Below are 13,537 nucleotides of genomic sequence, written 5' to 3'. Positions count from 1 at the left end.
CTGAAAGGCCGTTCATCAACCAGACATGTTGCGGAATCGGAGGAGATAACGTGTTATTTATTATTGGCCTTGGAGTTATTGCTTTGACATTATTTTTTTGGTTGAATAAAGATTTGATTTGGTATATTTTCTATATTTTTGGATGCATAGAATGCACTTTTTGGTTAAGTTCTATTGGCAGATAGCATGTCTAATTGTATTTGTTTTCTTTTTTTAATGCACAATTTAAAACATTTTGGAGAATAATACTTGGCTATGTGTTTTACTTCAAATGACAGTTTGGGAGTAGGCAGTTACATTTTAAAAAATACAATGTAAAATTGACTTAAAAACTACGGGATAATGGTGTTGTGGTAACTTGCAGAAATAAAAAAAATTAAAAAAGCATAATAATATTATTCTTGATATCACTAGAAAAAAAAGCCTTTGAAAATTAGTTTGCAATAACTCCATCAGTATCACCAGCAAAGCAGCTTCATTATTATCCCATTAAAGAAGAAGAGAATTGTGCTCTGCATTTCGAGATCTCATAATTTGCCACGTCACCAATGTTAATTCTCCATTACAAACGCTAGTTTACAAGACCGACCGCTTCTGGCTCGTCCTTGCTTCCGAGCATGTGTGTTTGTACTTTGGACTTTTGCCCGATGGAATGGGGAATATACAAGATCGGAAAATCTGACAACAGACATTTGTCCGCGGAAAATTTTAAAACCTGCTATCCAACATTTGTCCGCGGAAAATCAAACAACAATTGTGCGATGGAGCGTACAAACGGTTGAATTTCCCGCCAACAGCCTGTCATCACACATTTCCCGTCGGAAAATCCGACTGTGTGTGCGAGGCTTGAGTGTACATAAAGCCTAACAATTCACATTAAAAACAGAGGCTTTAGTTGTACACATTTCCAAATAATTGTGGAAGCCGCAGTGCAGAAGAGCATTGATGGAGGCACTGCCACTTCAGCATATATTTGCAAATGTGTACAACTTAATCCTTTGTTTTTAAAATTAATTAGTTAGTTAGTCCAGGTCAGGTTTTTTTTTGTTTTTTTTTTGTAGGCTAGCTGGTAAGTGTGCTGGGAAGTTTGTGTCTGTCTGTACTAAGACAAATAGGCAGGATAAAACTATCCCACAGGGACACAGACATGAATAAAAACCTGACAGAGTCTAACTTCCCTTTTTTTTTCTATCCGAAACTAACAAAAAAAAGCTTTAACTTGAGATATACTGTAATGCCGCGTACACACGACCGGTCTTTCCGTCTAAACTCTGAAGGACTTTCCGACGGAGTTCCGCTGAAACTGCCTTGCCTACACACGATCACACCAAAGTCCGACCGTCTAGAACGCTGTGACGTACAACACATACGACGGAACTAGAAAAAGGAAGTTCAATAGCGAGTAGCCAATAGTTTCCGTCTCGTACTTGCTTTAGAGCATGAGTCATTTTTGGTCCGTCGGAACAGCATACAGACGAGAGGTTTTCCCGATAGGAACTGATTCCGTCGGAAAGATTTGAAACATGTTCTATTTCTAGGTCCGTCACAATTTTAGAAAGAAAAAGTCAGATGAAGCCCACACATGATCGGAATTTCCGATAGAATGATTCCGTCGGACCTTTTCTGCCAGAAAGTCCGGTCGTGTGTACGCGGCATAAGGAGTTACTGTATTTGAGAAAATCTGTCTGTATATGTGACTGTGTGCTTTATCATTACTTGTTGAAATTCAGTTACTATTGTTTTCTGGATCTTCGTTATCTGCTACTGTCGCTGTGCTATAACTGTGCTTGACCCCTGTTCTGCACAGAGACTGCATTAAAGTCACAGCTTTCAAGTGTTCAAGGGCCATACACACACAACACTCTATTATTATTTTTGGCTATGTAACACTTGAACACTAAAACACTAATGGGCAACTTTTAACTCCTAGTGGAGCTGAAAAAGCGGAAAAACATTTATGGTTTTGGTGAAGGGAATTGATTTTTTTGTTATGAGGGATGAGTAGATAGTATAGAAGAAAATAGTGGAGATTTAATAGAAACTATAAGGAAATCTATAGTAATCACATGCGGGACACTAAGAGACAGAAGACATTAAAGTGGTATTGAAGTCAAAGCTTTAAGCGAGCTTAACCCCTTACCTACCAAGGCAATTTTTCACATAAATGTAAAAATCTGCATTGTGTTGCTAGAAAATTACTTAGAACCCCCAAACATAATATATTCTTTGGTAAAAAAAAAATTGGGTGCCAGGGTACAAACATGGGTACCTTGGATGAACAGTGAGAACTTTTTGTAATGTCCACCTGTAGAAGTATCTAACCCAGAAGAGATGAGCTCAGGTGTGTTGGGATCCTAGTCTTAACCCACCTGAGCAATCCCGTTAGGAAGCTGTCACCTGTACTGGGCCAATCATAAGCGACCAAGGCATTCCCTGGCCCAAAGCTTTACGTATACATACCCCTTATATATGTGTGGCGACAAGAGTTGCCTCGGCTGGTTATGATTGGGCCAGTACAGGTTTCAAGAGAAATCTGTACACATGGTAGAAACCTGAAAGCATCTGACAGAGGAGGCGGCTGGAAGGCAGATCGCAACAGGATCCCAAATAAGAAAGGTTATTGCTCGAGACACAGCAATGGTCCTACTCTTTCCTTCCTCCACAGGAACCTGTCCCTACACTAATCCAGCTGTCCCTGACCTACCCACTACGCAGAATGCACTGCCAACCCGAGGGGAACAGTGCTATTTATTAGCACTACCCACACCAAAGACGGCCGCAGAGGTCAGTCAGGGCAGCAGTGTCCCATTGGCAGATGCTCCCCTGATGGCACCTATGGAGGCCTCAGAGGAACCTAGGTTGCTTTCTTCTACTCCACCCTTCTCTGCACAGCCGCCACCGAACAGCCCCACCCTTGCAATGAGGCCAAACTACACCTGCTTGCAAACACCAATAAGAGCTCAGGCTAGCTGCCAACCCTAGGGACACACCAGCTGATGGCAGGGTCCCTACATGTTTTAAAGCTATATTCCATGAATTGTTAAAACAAATGTATGATTTTTTAATGGGAACTGTGAGTCATGGCAGAAATAGCTGACAATCTCAATGACCTGCAGAAAAAAAGTATACATTGTGTAACTGAAGCTAGCAATGATGCAGAGCAATTAAATGATGCGCTTGCAAAGCTCAAAAACACCAATAGAAAACTCCAAGAGACAGCCTGAAAAATATTCCTTTCTCTATAAAGTGTCAACATGGAAGAATCATTGCAGGAGCTAAATAGCTTTACCATCCTTGAGCAGTAGAGACATATTACATTTCTAGAAGGAAAGTCACGGAGAGAAAGAAGAATAGCAAAATTGCATGAAACTCCCGCTATTCTGCCTCCTCCAAATGTTTTAAGGGATAATATAAACCTGCACGATCCTTCTCCCAGAGATCAAATCTGAGGAGCCATCTAATCACTGTCCGAGCAGAAGCAACAGAGACATGAGCTCATTGCATCAAGAAGAAAGCAGCCCTTTAAAGTGGAATTACAGGTTCTAAACTATGTGATAATAAATAGAATAGTTAAAGCAGATGTGAGCTGTAACGGAATGGCTTTTAGTTTGCTAAAGCACTGTGTATAACAAATGATCACCATTTTTTTATATAATACTTGTTTTCACATTCTTAATGGGACCCCCTTTACTGGCAACCACATAGCACTATGTAGTGTTCCTGCGGCTGCAATTTTGGAAAAGGTGCAGGGACCTTCTCCCTGCATTTTCTCTAGGAACAGCAGCCCATTCGAATGAGAGGAACGAGAAGCTGCCTTCAGAACTGTAAGAAAGAGGGATCCCAGACGAGCCCCTAGGTGTAGCAGCCCACCCCTAGAGGAGACACTTGGCATGACATCTTCAGGCGCGGAGAAGGGGGAGGCATAAAAAGTGCGCTCCTTAGACCTGGATTTTTCATCTCCAATCGGGATACCGTGGAGGATTCCTTGCTGCATCTGGAGGGCTTCCGGAAGACGGAGGTTCTTCAGACCCTACTAAGGGCTAAATCTGCTGGCGCATATGACCTTGCTCTTTAGGGGGTCCAACAGTTCGTGTAAGGGTCCCCACATACCGAGTGTTTTTTTTTTTCAATTAAGGAATACCCCCCTCTTCTTCTCTTCTCTCTCTTGGTGGAGGTGGAAGAAATCTGGACTGTATCACACTATTGGAATTATCATCTTCAACACTGCTGATTTTTTCTTTCTGTTATGTGGACTTAATTGTCCCTTTTTAATTTTGGTTGATGAAGAGTTTCTCATATAGACTTTTACATACAGACTTCCTTATTTCTAGTTTTCACTTATTGTTTTTTTCACTTAGAATATTTTGTACTTCACTAGAATTTGCATTTTTTCATTTATTATATGTGATCACTCACGTTATATGAGCGCAGCTTATTTGTATACAATTTTTTTTGCACTATAGAGATATCTGATAGTTTTTGTTGTAGCTATATATAAATGTTTAACTCTAGCGTGGTATAACTTTACATTTTCTCCATTCAAATGAATTGACTGCTGGTCCTGTGCAAACGCAGCCACCCTGAAACCGGCATAGTATGAACTTAGCCTTAAGATTGAATGTTAGACAATGTTATGTTCACCTGGTGAAAGGCTAAAAAAAGGAAATTGGCAGTAGACTCATATTAACACTGTTACAGATATTATTCCTTACATTTGCTTAAATGATGAGACATTCACAAAGTATTTTTTTTATATAAATAGACCCAAAAGATGAAAAAATAAAAAATGGTCTAGAGTTACACTTTAAATAAAACTGACAACACATCATACTTACAATTTTCAAATGGGTAAGAAGCCTCATGACATCAGCCATGTCTGCTAGTATGAGTAGCCGGGTGACAGCGGACAGCAGCGCCCGGGCAGCACGTACCATGGTACCACGCTTTACCGAGGAGCAAGGATCATCTGCAAATTCTGATGAGGCGATCCGCATTGTCTCTCCTGTAATAAAGGAAAAAAGTTTTGTCATGCCAGTGGAAAATGTCCTTAGATCACCTAACAAGAGCCCAGTAAACATTCACAATGACTGACAGCTCTGAATCATCGGTAATCTGGAGATTTGCTATTTGTTGGATTCAGGGTTTCTATAAAATGACCTGCTAATTAATACCCGTAATTATGCACTCCAATAATCCTATCTCAAAGCCAAGCAGAATGTTATCGGAACAAAAGACGATTAGGGTGTTTTTTTTTTTTTCCAAAAGCGATTTGAATTTTTGATGTATTAAAATTACTTTCTACCTCCAGCTCTCATTATTTTAGAGCAGTCTTAAAGTGAACCTGTGCCCAGGCCCATTCAAGTAATTATCTAATCTTAGTAAGCAGTGAATGTGCTTTAAAATAAGCTATCACTGTAGTTATAGGTAATGTGGGGCAGTTCATCTTCAAAAATCACAACAAAAGTACTGAAGTTGCTCATATTTTTCATTCAGCAGCTCAGCTTCCCCACCACTTTTTTCACTATTGTGACTCAGCTGACCCTGCTCCCCCTTCATGGCAGTGACTAATGACCTCAGCCATCCCTGTTCCCCACTCCAAGCTGTTACTAAGCAGCTCAGCTCAGTCTGCCCCCCACTTTCAGCAGTGACTAAACAGCTAGCTCAGATCCCCCCCCCAGCAGTGTTTAAGTAGCTCAGATTCCTCAGTTCATGATCTGCTCTGCCCCTCCAGCATTCACTGGAGCACCGGGTAGGGGAGGGGGTGGGCATGGCTGGCTCTGACTCTCAACCACGAGCTGAAAGGCAGAGCCAAATGTCAATCAGGCGGTGAGGTGGATCCCAACAATATTGTTGGGTTCCTTCCGAAGTCTGGCAATAGCCCACTATAAGCTGATTTTGGGTCACAGACGTACAAAACTAAGTGTACTTTGTGACCCTCAAGAGAAGTATGACCAGAAAAGCTTTGGCCATAGTTTTCTTTTAAGCGGCTCAGCTAACCCTTTTCCCCCTTATTCCCCCCTGTTATTCAGAAAGCACAGTCGGAAATGCCGCCAGAAAAACTCTGATGAGAGGTTTTAGTCAGAAAACGCGACCGTGTGTATGTTCCATCAGACTTTTGCTGACGGAATTCCAGACAGCAAAAGATTGAGAGCAGGTTCTCTATTTTTCGGTCGGAAAAAGTTCCAATCCGAAAATGCCTTATGCCCTGTACACACGGTCGGATTTTCCGATGGAAAATGTGTGATAGGACCTTGTTGTCGGAAATTCCGACCATGTGTGGGCTCCATCACACATTTTCCATTGGAATTTCCGACACACAAAGTTTGAGAGCTTGCTATAAAATTTTCCGACAACAAAATCCGTTGTCGGAAATTCTGATCGTGTGTACACAAATCCGACGCACAAAGTGCCATGCATGCTCAGAATAAATTAAGAGACGAAAGCTATTGGCTACTGCTCCGTTTATAGTCCCAACGTACGTGTTTTACGTCACAGCATTTAGAACGATCGGATTTTCCGACAACTTTGTGTGACCGTGTGTATGCAAGACAAGTTTGAGCCAACATCTGTCGGAAAAAATCCTAGGATTTTGTTGTCAGAATGTCCGATCAATGTCCGACTGTGTGTACAGGGCATTAGTCTGTATGCAATTCGGACACGCATGCTCGGAAACAATTCTATGCATGCTCGGAAGCATTGAACTTCATTTTCTCGGCTCATCATAGTCAGGGCCGGATTTGCCACAAGGCCACCGAGGCCCGGCCTCGGGGCAGCAGTGGTGCAGGGGCGGCGCCGCTCCTGCGGCGACTTCGCGGCCGCCCCCCCTTTCGGGCTGCCCATTAAAGTCTATTAGGGACACCGTAGCCCGTAGAAAAAATGTCCACGAGCCAACCACACAACTGCGCATGCGCCGTTCCGAAGCCAGCTGGGCTCGGGGAAGGTCGTATGCGCTCGGCCTGGCGGAGCATGCGCAGTAGCATGATTGCGCCGCCCGGCGCCATTTTTGAAAGAAAATCGAGAGTAGGTGTCCAACCTGTGGGCCGCAGCGGAGACAAGTAATGATGAGAACAATGTAATGATGAGTAACAATGAGATGACATCTCTCATTGCCCGCACCGCTGTTCCGCCCTCCTCCATCTGGTGGCAGGCAGCATGGCAAGTGACATCCCCATCTGGTGGCAGGCATAGTGGCAAGTGACATCCCCATCTGGTGGCAGGCATAGTGGCAAGTGACAAGCGATGGTGGCAAGTGACACGCTCAGGGCTCCCGATGATTCTGCATTATGGTGAGTTGAACTATTTAATTTTATATTACAATGCAATGATAGAAATAATGTGTTTCAATCATCCTGACACCATATCAACCATGGTGCCGGGAATGATTGAACACCAGCCATTGCCCTGAAAAATTGCCCGTGAAAAATCCTTACCCCTCACGCGCTTACCCTGAATTATTTTTAGTCTGTTCAAGCCAGTTATTTTCAGTGTTCTCATTGTGGAGATATGTTTTTAATTGATCTATTGTAGCAGTCATCGATAAAGGACGAGAATGGTGGTGTGTGTGTGTGTGTGGGGGGGGGGGGGCGTCATTGAAGGGCCCGGCCTTGGGGTGGCAAAGGGAGTAAATCCGGGCCTGGTTGTAGTGTTGTACGTCACAGCATTCTTGATGGTCAAAAGTTCAGAGAACGTTTGTGTGACCGTGTGTATGCAAGGCAAGCTTGAGCGGAATTCCGCCCGAAAAACCATCCAAGTTTTTTCCAACGGAAATTCCGCTTGTGAGTATGCGGCATTAGACCTCATTTAGTTAGGTGTTATTATTTCACAACATAAAGAATAGGATCTTGCATACAGAAGCTGCAGGCAAGATGTGCGTATGCATGTAGCATTTGTGTAATATTCACATGCGTCCAGCGGCACAGTGTACAAGGACCCTATTGGTCATCGCCAGCTGACATTATCAACAATGGGGGGGATTCATGTACCCATCATAGACAGGATCTGTTGGCGCCGGGCACTGGACACTTCTCCCCCATGTGCACTCCTTTACTGTTCACTGTGCCCATTAGCCTGACAGCTACATGGGTGATGACATACCCCGTATCCTTGGCAGTGCAGACTACACACTACTAGGGATGGGCAAATGGTCGGCCCGAGCATAAGTTCGGGCCAAACTTTGGTTGTTCAGCTGTTCGGCAAACAGCAAACAATATGCGGTGTTCGCTGCAAATTAGGAACCCTGTTAAAGTCTATAGGACACTAACATGAAAAACCTTTGCCTGTTCGCAAGTTCTGGTGCGAACCGAACCAGGGGGAGTGTTCGGCTCATCCTTACACACTACTGACAGGCCCCTGCTGCCTAGCGTCTTTAAGTGCTAGAACACAGGGAGCTCCTGCCATCTAGTGTCATAGGTTCCTAGAAAACAGGCAACCTTTTCCGTCTAGTGCCCTTGGTTGCTAGAACACAGACAGCTCCTGCCCAGCATGCTAGGTTGCTGGAATGCAGTTGCCAATAGAGGTCATTAGGCTGCTTAGCGCCCTTGGTTGCTAGAATATGGGCAGCTATTCTATCTCTGTGGGGAGCGATTGCCGCTGGCCGGTGGACACTGCGTCCAGCGGACACGCTGATTGGCTCCCACTGTGTGCACAATCGTGCCTCCGGCGGCACGTTTGCGCCCCCAGTGCCCCCAGTGCCCCCCAGTGGCTATTACACAAAATCATGTACAGGTACGTGATTTTGCGCAATAGACCTGACCTGCCACAGTATATATGTGCTAGGCAGTCGGCAAGGGGTTATTGTCACTAGTGTCCTAGGTTGCTAGAATGCTGTCACAAGTGGAGGCCAATAGGCTGCCTAGCACCCTTGGTTGCTAGGACACAGGCAGCTCCTGTCACCTAGTGTGCTAAGTTCCTAGGAAGCAGGTGACCCTTGCTGCCTAGTGTACTTAGTTGCTTGGTCACAGGCAGCTACTGTCACTAGTGGGCTAGGCTGCTAGGAAACAAGTGCCATTTAGTGTTCTTGGTTGCTAGAATGCAATCATCAGTGAAAGACAATAGGCTGCCTAGTGCCCTTGGTTGCCGGAATTTAGACAGCTACTGTCCCCTAACATTCTGAGTTGATAGGAAGCAGAAGATGTATGCCATCTAGTGTCCTTGATTGCTAGGATGCAGTCACCGATGGTGGCCAATAGGCTACATTAACTTTGTAACTTTATTCACATGTAAACGTTAGACAAACTTTTAATGCCTGTGAGAATTCGTGTTCTGTATTTCTTTAGTAAATCAGCCTTGAAGACGGTATTAAATCAATGCACATAACCTATTATTACCAAACTCTTTATATATGCTGTACTGATGAATGCTTCTGTGCTTTGACAGCATCTAATTTGTGATTACATTTCAAGAAGCGTTCATAGGTTGGAACCTTGGTTAAAACAAAAACAATACTTAAGTTATTACAAGTAGAGAGATGCAAGATGATACATCGAAACAGCTCTTTTAGGGGAAAAAAAATCAATTTTCTGGACCATATAATTAAATTAAATCTTCTAGACCATATAAATATATCTACAGTTCTATGAAAAGAGAACAACATGAGGTGATACATTCGGAAGTGATGATTGACAGGTTTGCTGGAAAATGATATTACTGGGACCCAACGCAGTCCACTTTTAAAAGAATTGTATCTTGTTTTGGTGGTGTGTCATAGAAAATGTCATCTAATGCCGCGTACACACGAGCGGACTTCTCGTCGGACTGAACAACGAAGGACTTTTCAACGGAGTTCCGACGGAGTTCCAACGAAACAAACTTGCTTACACAAGATCCCACCAAAGTCCGATCATTTACGTGATGACGTACGACCGGACTAGAAAAGGAAGTTCAATAGCCAGTAGCCAATAGCTGCCCTTGCGTCGTTTTTGGTCCGTCGGACTAGCATACAGACGAACGGTTTGTTCGATAGGAATTGAGTCCGTAAGAAAGATTTGAAACTTTTTCTATTAGTAAGGTCCATCAGATTTTTCAACAGAAAAGGTCCGATGAAGCCTACACATGATCGAATTGTCCAACGGATTCGTTCCGTCGGACCTTTGATTCCGAAAAGTCTGGTCGTGTGTACGCGGCATTATGCATACCAGATTTTTATGTCATTTTTAAACACTCTAAAATTATTCAAAAAACCTTAAAAGAAAGCAGAAATGGCACAGGCTTTTTTTTTCTTGATTGACCAAAAAAGTCTGCTGGTTTAAACAGGATGCAGTGACACATAAAAAATGTGGACATAACGGTTTATATTAACTTACAGTACATAGGTTGTTTAAATTTCACATGTTGGTATAGTAACCCTTCCCCTATAGTAACTCTTTTCCTTTTTAATTGTAGTAAAATGAATATTGGATTTCAAGCAGAAGCAATGAGCTGTCATTGAGTTTTTGACAAAGGATTGGTGTAGGCTGTCAAACATCCACAGAAGGCTACAGAATATTTACGTAGGTGACACCATTGACAAGAGTCACCAATGACAAAACATTGCTCCTGTCATTGGTGTCATCTCCATAAACATTCTGTAGCCTTCTATGGATGTCAGACAGCCTCCACCCCTCCTTTGTCAAGAACTCAATGATGGCATGTTGCTTCTGCTTGGAATCCATTGTTTACCTGCAATGAAAAATAAGAAAAGTTACTATAGAAGAAGAGTTATTATACCAACATGTGAAATTTGAACAACCTATATAGGTTAATAAAAAAGTTATGCCCAAGTATGCATTACTTTTGCTACAGCCATTGTGGCTTGCGCCTCTACTTATATGGTGGAAGGTGTGGCCTGGTCCACCAGTGGACAGAGTATGTGGGTGAAAAATAGTGTGAAAAGTACCTAGTTTGGGTCTTGTCCCATGCCTATGCCTACCTATTAGGAGGCGGGACTGTATGATGCATATTGTAGGCGTACAGCTTGTACATACAGCTCCCCCTTGTAGCTTCTAGGGATGACATTGGTGTTTAGTCAAGTGGCCAAGCTCCAAGGTACACAGTACATGTTGGGAGGGAGGGACTGGTAGTATGTGGGAAAAGTAGAAGCATTGGCTGTAATTGAGAGCTCCCTAAACTTTCAATTATACAGCCTGGCCCACCAGTGTATCTGAGAAATTAGTAAACACATGTGAATACTTAAATCTTGTCTATATTGTAGAAATTAGCTGTTCACATAATTAAGGAAATTTACAGCAATGGCACCACAAATGTAGAAGGTCATACACTTCTTTATCGGGGGTCAGTGGGAAGAATGTCTCTTGTATTGGTGGTCACTGGGACAAAATGCCCCTTACATTGGTGGTCATTGGGAACAATGCCCCCTTGCAGTGGTGGTTAAAATGACACCCTTACAGACAGATAAAAGAATCATTTCAGTGATGCCACTAACTCGCCGTGGCCCTGGAATTATGCAGGAATTATCAAATGACATGTCAATCAACCACAGTTCAAGGAACCTTTAACAACCTCTGGAGGAACCCTAGGGTTCTAGGGAACCCTGGTTGAGAATGGCTGTGACATAGCTTGATCACAGACAGTGTGATCCTCATTGCATTTAACCAGCTGCCAGTGAGAGAATGTTCCAGGAAGCTGACAGAGGAAAGACTCTGTCAGGGGAGACTTTCTCTTTCCTTCCTCAACAGTTACCTCTGCCTAATGCTACTACCATTCTCTCTGTGCTGGGTTTGAAACACCACTCGTGAATCTTTTTAATTCATAGACATGCCTTAATGCAGGACACAGCTATTCTGCTGTTCACTGTGGCAAGCATATGTATCAAAGAGCTCAAACGTGTATGAGCACATGTCAAAACTTTGCAAAGTGTACACAGTTATGAGCACTAGATGCTCGTTGGGACCAAGCTGTTGGCATCGGTCATGGTCACATGGTGTTTAGGGGGTAAATACATTGATCTAAACTGGAGTAATACTTTGTAATTGATGTTGACTGCTGATGTCATTGATGTTGTCCAAACACTACTCTGTCATATAATTCTATGTCTTGTGCCATCCCTTACAATTAATGCATGGAAGTCTGCAGTATGAGAGTCTAATGCCATGTACATATGGATGGACTTTTCGACCGGACTGGTCCGACGGACCGAATCCAGCGGACAATCCGACCGTGTGTGGGCTCCATTGGACCTGCAGCGGACTTTTTCAGTCAAAAATCTGACGGACTTTAGATTTGGAACATGTTTCAAATTTGTCCGACGGACTCGAGTCCGGTTGAAAAATCCGCTCGTCTGTATACTAGTCCGAAGGACGAAAACCCACGCTCGGGCAGCTATTGGCTACCGGCTATCAACTTCCTTATTTTAGTCCGGTCGTACGTCATCACATACGAATCTGTCGGACTTTGGTGTGATCGTGTGCAGGCAAGTCCATTCGTTCAAAAGTCAGTCGGAAGTCCGTCAAAAGTCTGTCGAAAGTCCATCGGAAAGTCCGTCGGACCAGTCCGGTCGAAAAGTCCACCCATGTGTACGCTGCATCAGTCAAAAATCCAGTTACTATGTCATGCATAAGTAATAGGTCTTGAATGTAAACTTTCAAGACCTAGATGAGCAGCTGGTGGCACTGTGCTTCCCAGAGTAGAATGTTGTCGTTTTGGTGTCCAACAGCAGGTGTCTGCCAGGACGAGTATTTCGGTCCCCCCTACTAGTGTCTCTAACCTCAGTGTTTTGCTCTGCTGCCAGAGGCTGCTTGCAATTTATTCTGATCCTGACCCTGATCTTGCTTCTACCCTGTATCCTGTGCCCTACTGCCTCTTATCTTCTCCTCTTGTTCCTAAACCCAGTCCTGGTACCCCCTTCCCATCTGTTCCGCGTGCACAGGTTACCCGGTTGATCGTCGTTCTCCATTTTGTGTATTGCATATAATCAGTCTGTTAGGATTTCTGTTACTCTGTTAGGTTGCTAGTATTTTTGTCATTGGGGTATGGTTCACTTATATCTTTATGTTTGTTGTGTGTTGGTGTTTGTATGGTTTTGGTTTCAATGTAAAAAATCTAACTTAAAGCATACACAGTCTGGTCCCAGTCTCCTTAGTGTAGCCACTCATATCTAGCCATCCCTGCTTCTTATTCTTGATATAAAGTCATAAAGTCATCATTTGTGTCTCACCCTCCCCCTGCCAGACACTGCAGCTCACAGTCAGTGGGAGGGTTTCAGCCACAGAGGCAGTGCTGTCAATCTAGAAAGCAGTGGGCAGGACTAGGTTTGGCCAGGTGCTGATTGACAAGCTACAGTTATGAATCAGCAGTGACAATGCTGATAGCCACACCCCCTGTAACATTTTGTTTACCTCACTTTAGTGAAAACAGGCACAGCCTACATGAGGGTGACAACTCTGCTCTGAATTCACAACTGGTGCAGCATCATTGCCACACTATCACAGGAAGCTGCGTTATGTGGACTTCACTGGCAGGATCAACAGCCATTTATTGGACTTTGCAGGGGCCTACGGAGAACAGTAAGTGCAGATGCACATATATTAACTGTAGGTGCTAC

The 13,537-nt window shown here is 43.6% G+C and overlaps 1 protein-coding gene across 1 annotated transcript in view; it reads right to left on the bottom strand.

The window, feature by feature from the left end:
• The window catches only part of LOC141128036 (catenin alpha-2-like), a 603,878-nt gene that overhangs the window by 135,509 nt on the left and 454,832 nt on the right, over nucleotides 1-13,537 (bottom strand). Inside the window, exon 4 of the mRNA XM_073615080.1 lies at nucleotides 4,836-5,002. Within this exon, the coding sequence (XP_073471181.1) occupies nucleotides 4,836-5,002 (167 nt within the window). The remainder of the gene's footprint in view (nucleotides 1-4,835; nucleotides 5,003-13,537) is intronic.

Source organism: Aquarana catesbeiana, linkage group LG01 (assembly GCF_042186555.1).
Source record: "Aquarana catesbeiana isolate 2022-GZ linkage group LG01, ASM4218655v1, whole genome shotgun sequence".
NCBI classification, from domain to species: Eukaryota; Metazoa; Chordata; class Amphibia; order Anura; family Ranidae; genus Aquarana; species Aquarana catesbeiana.
This window is presented reverse-complemented; position numbering and strand designations above follow the sequence as displayed.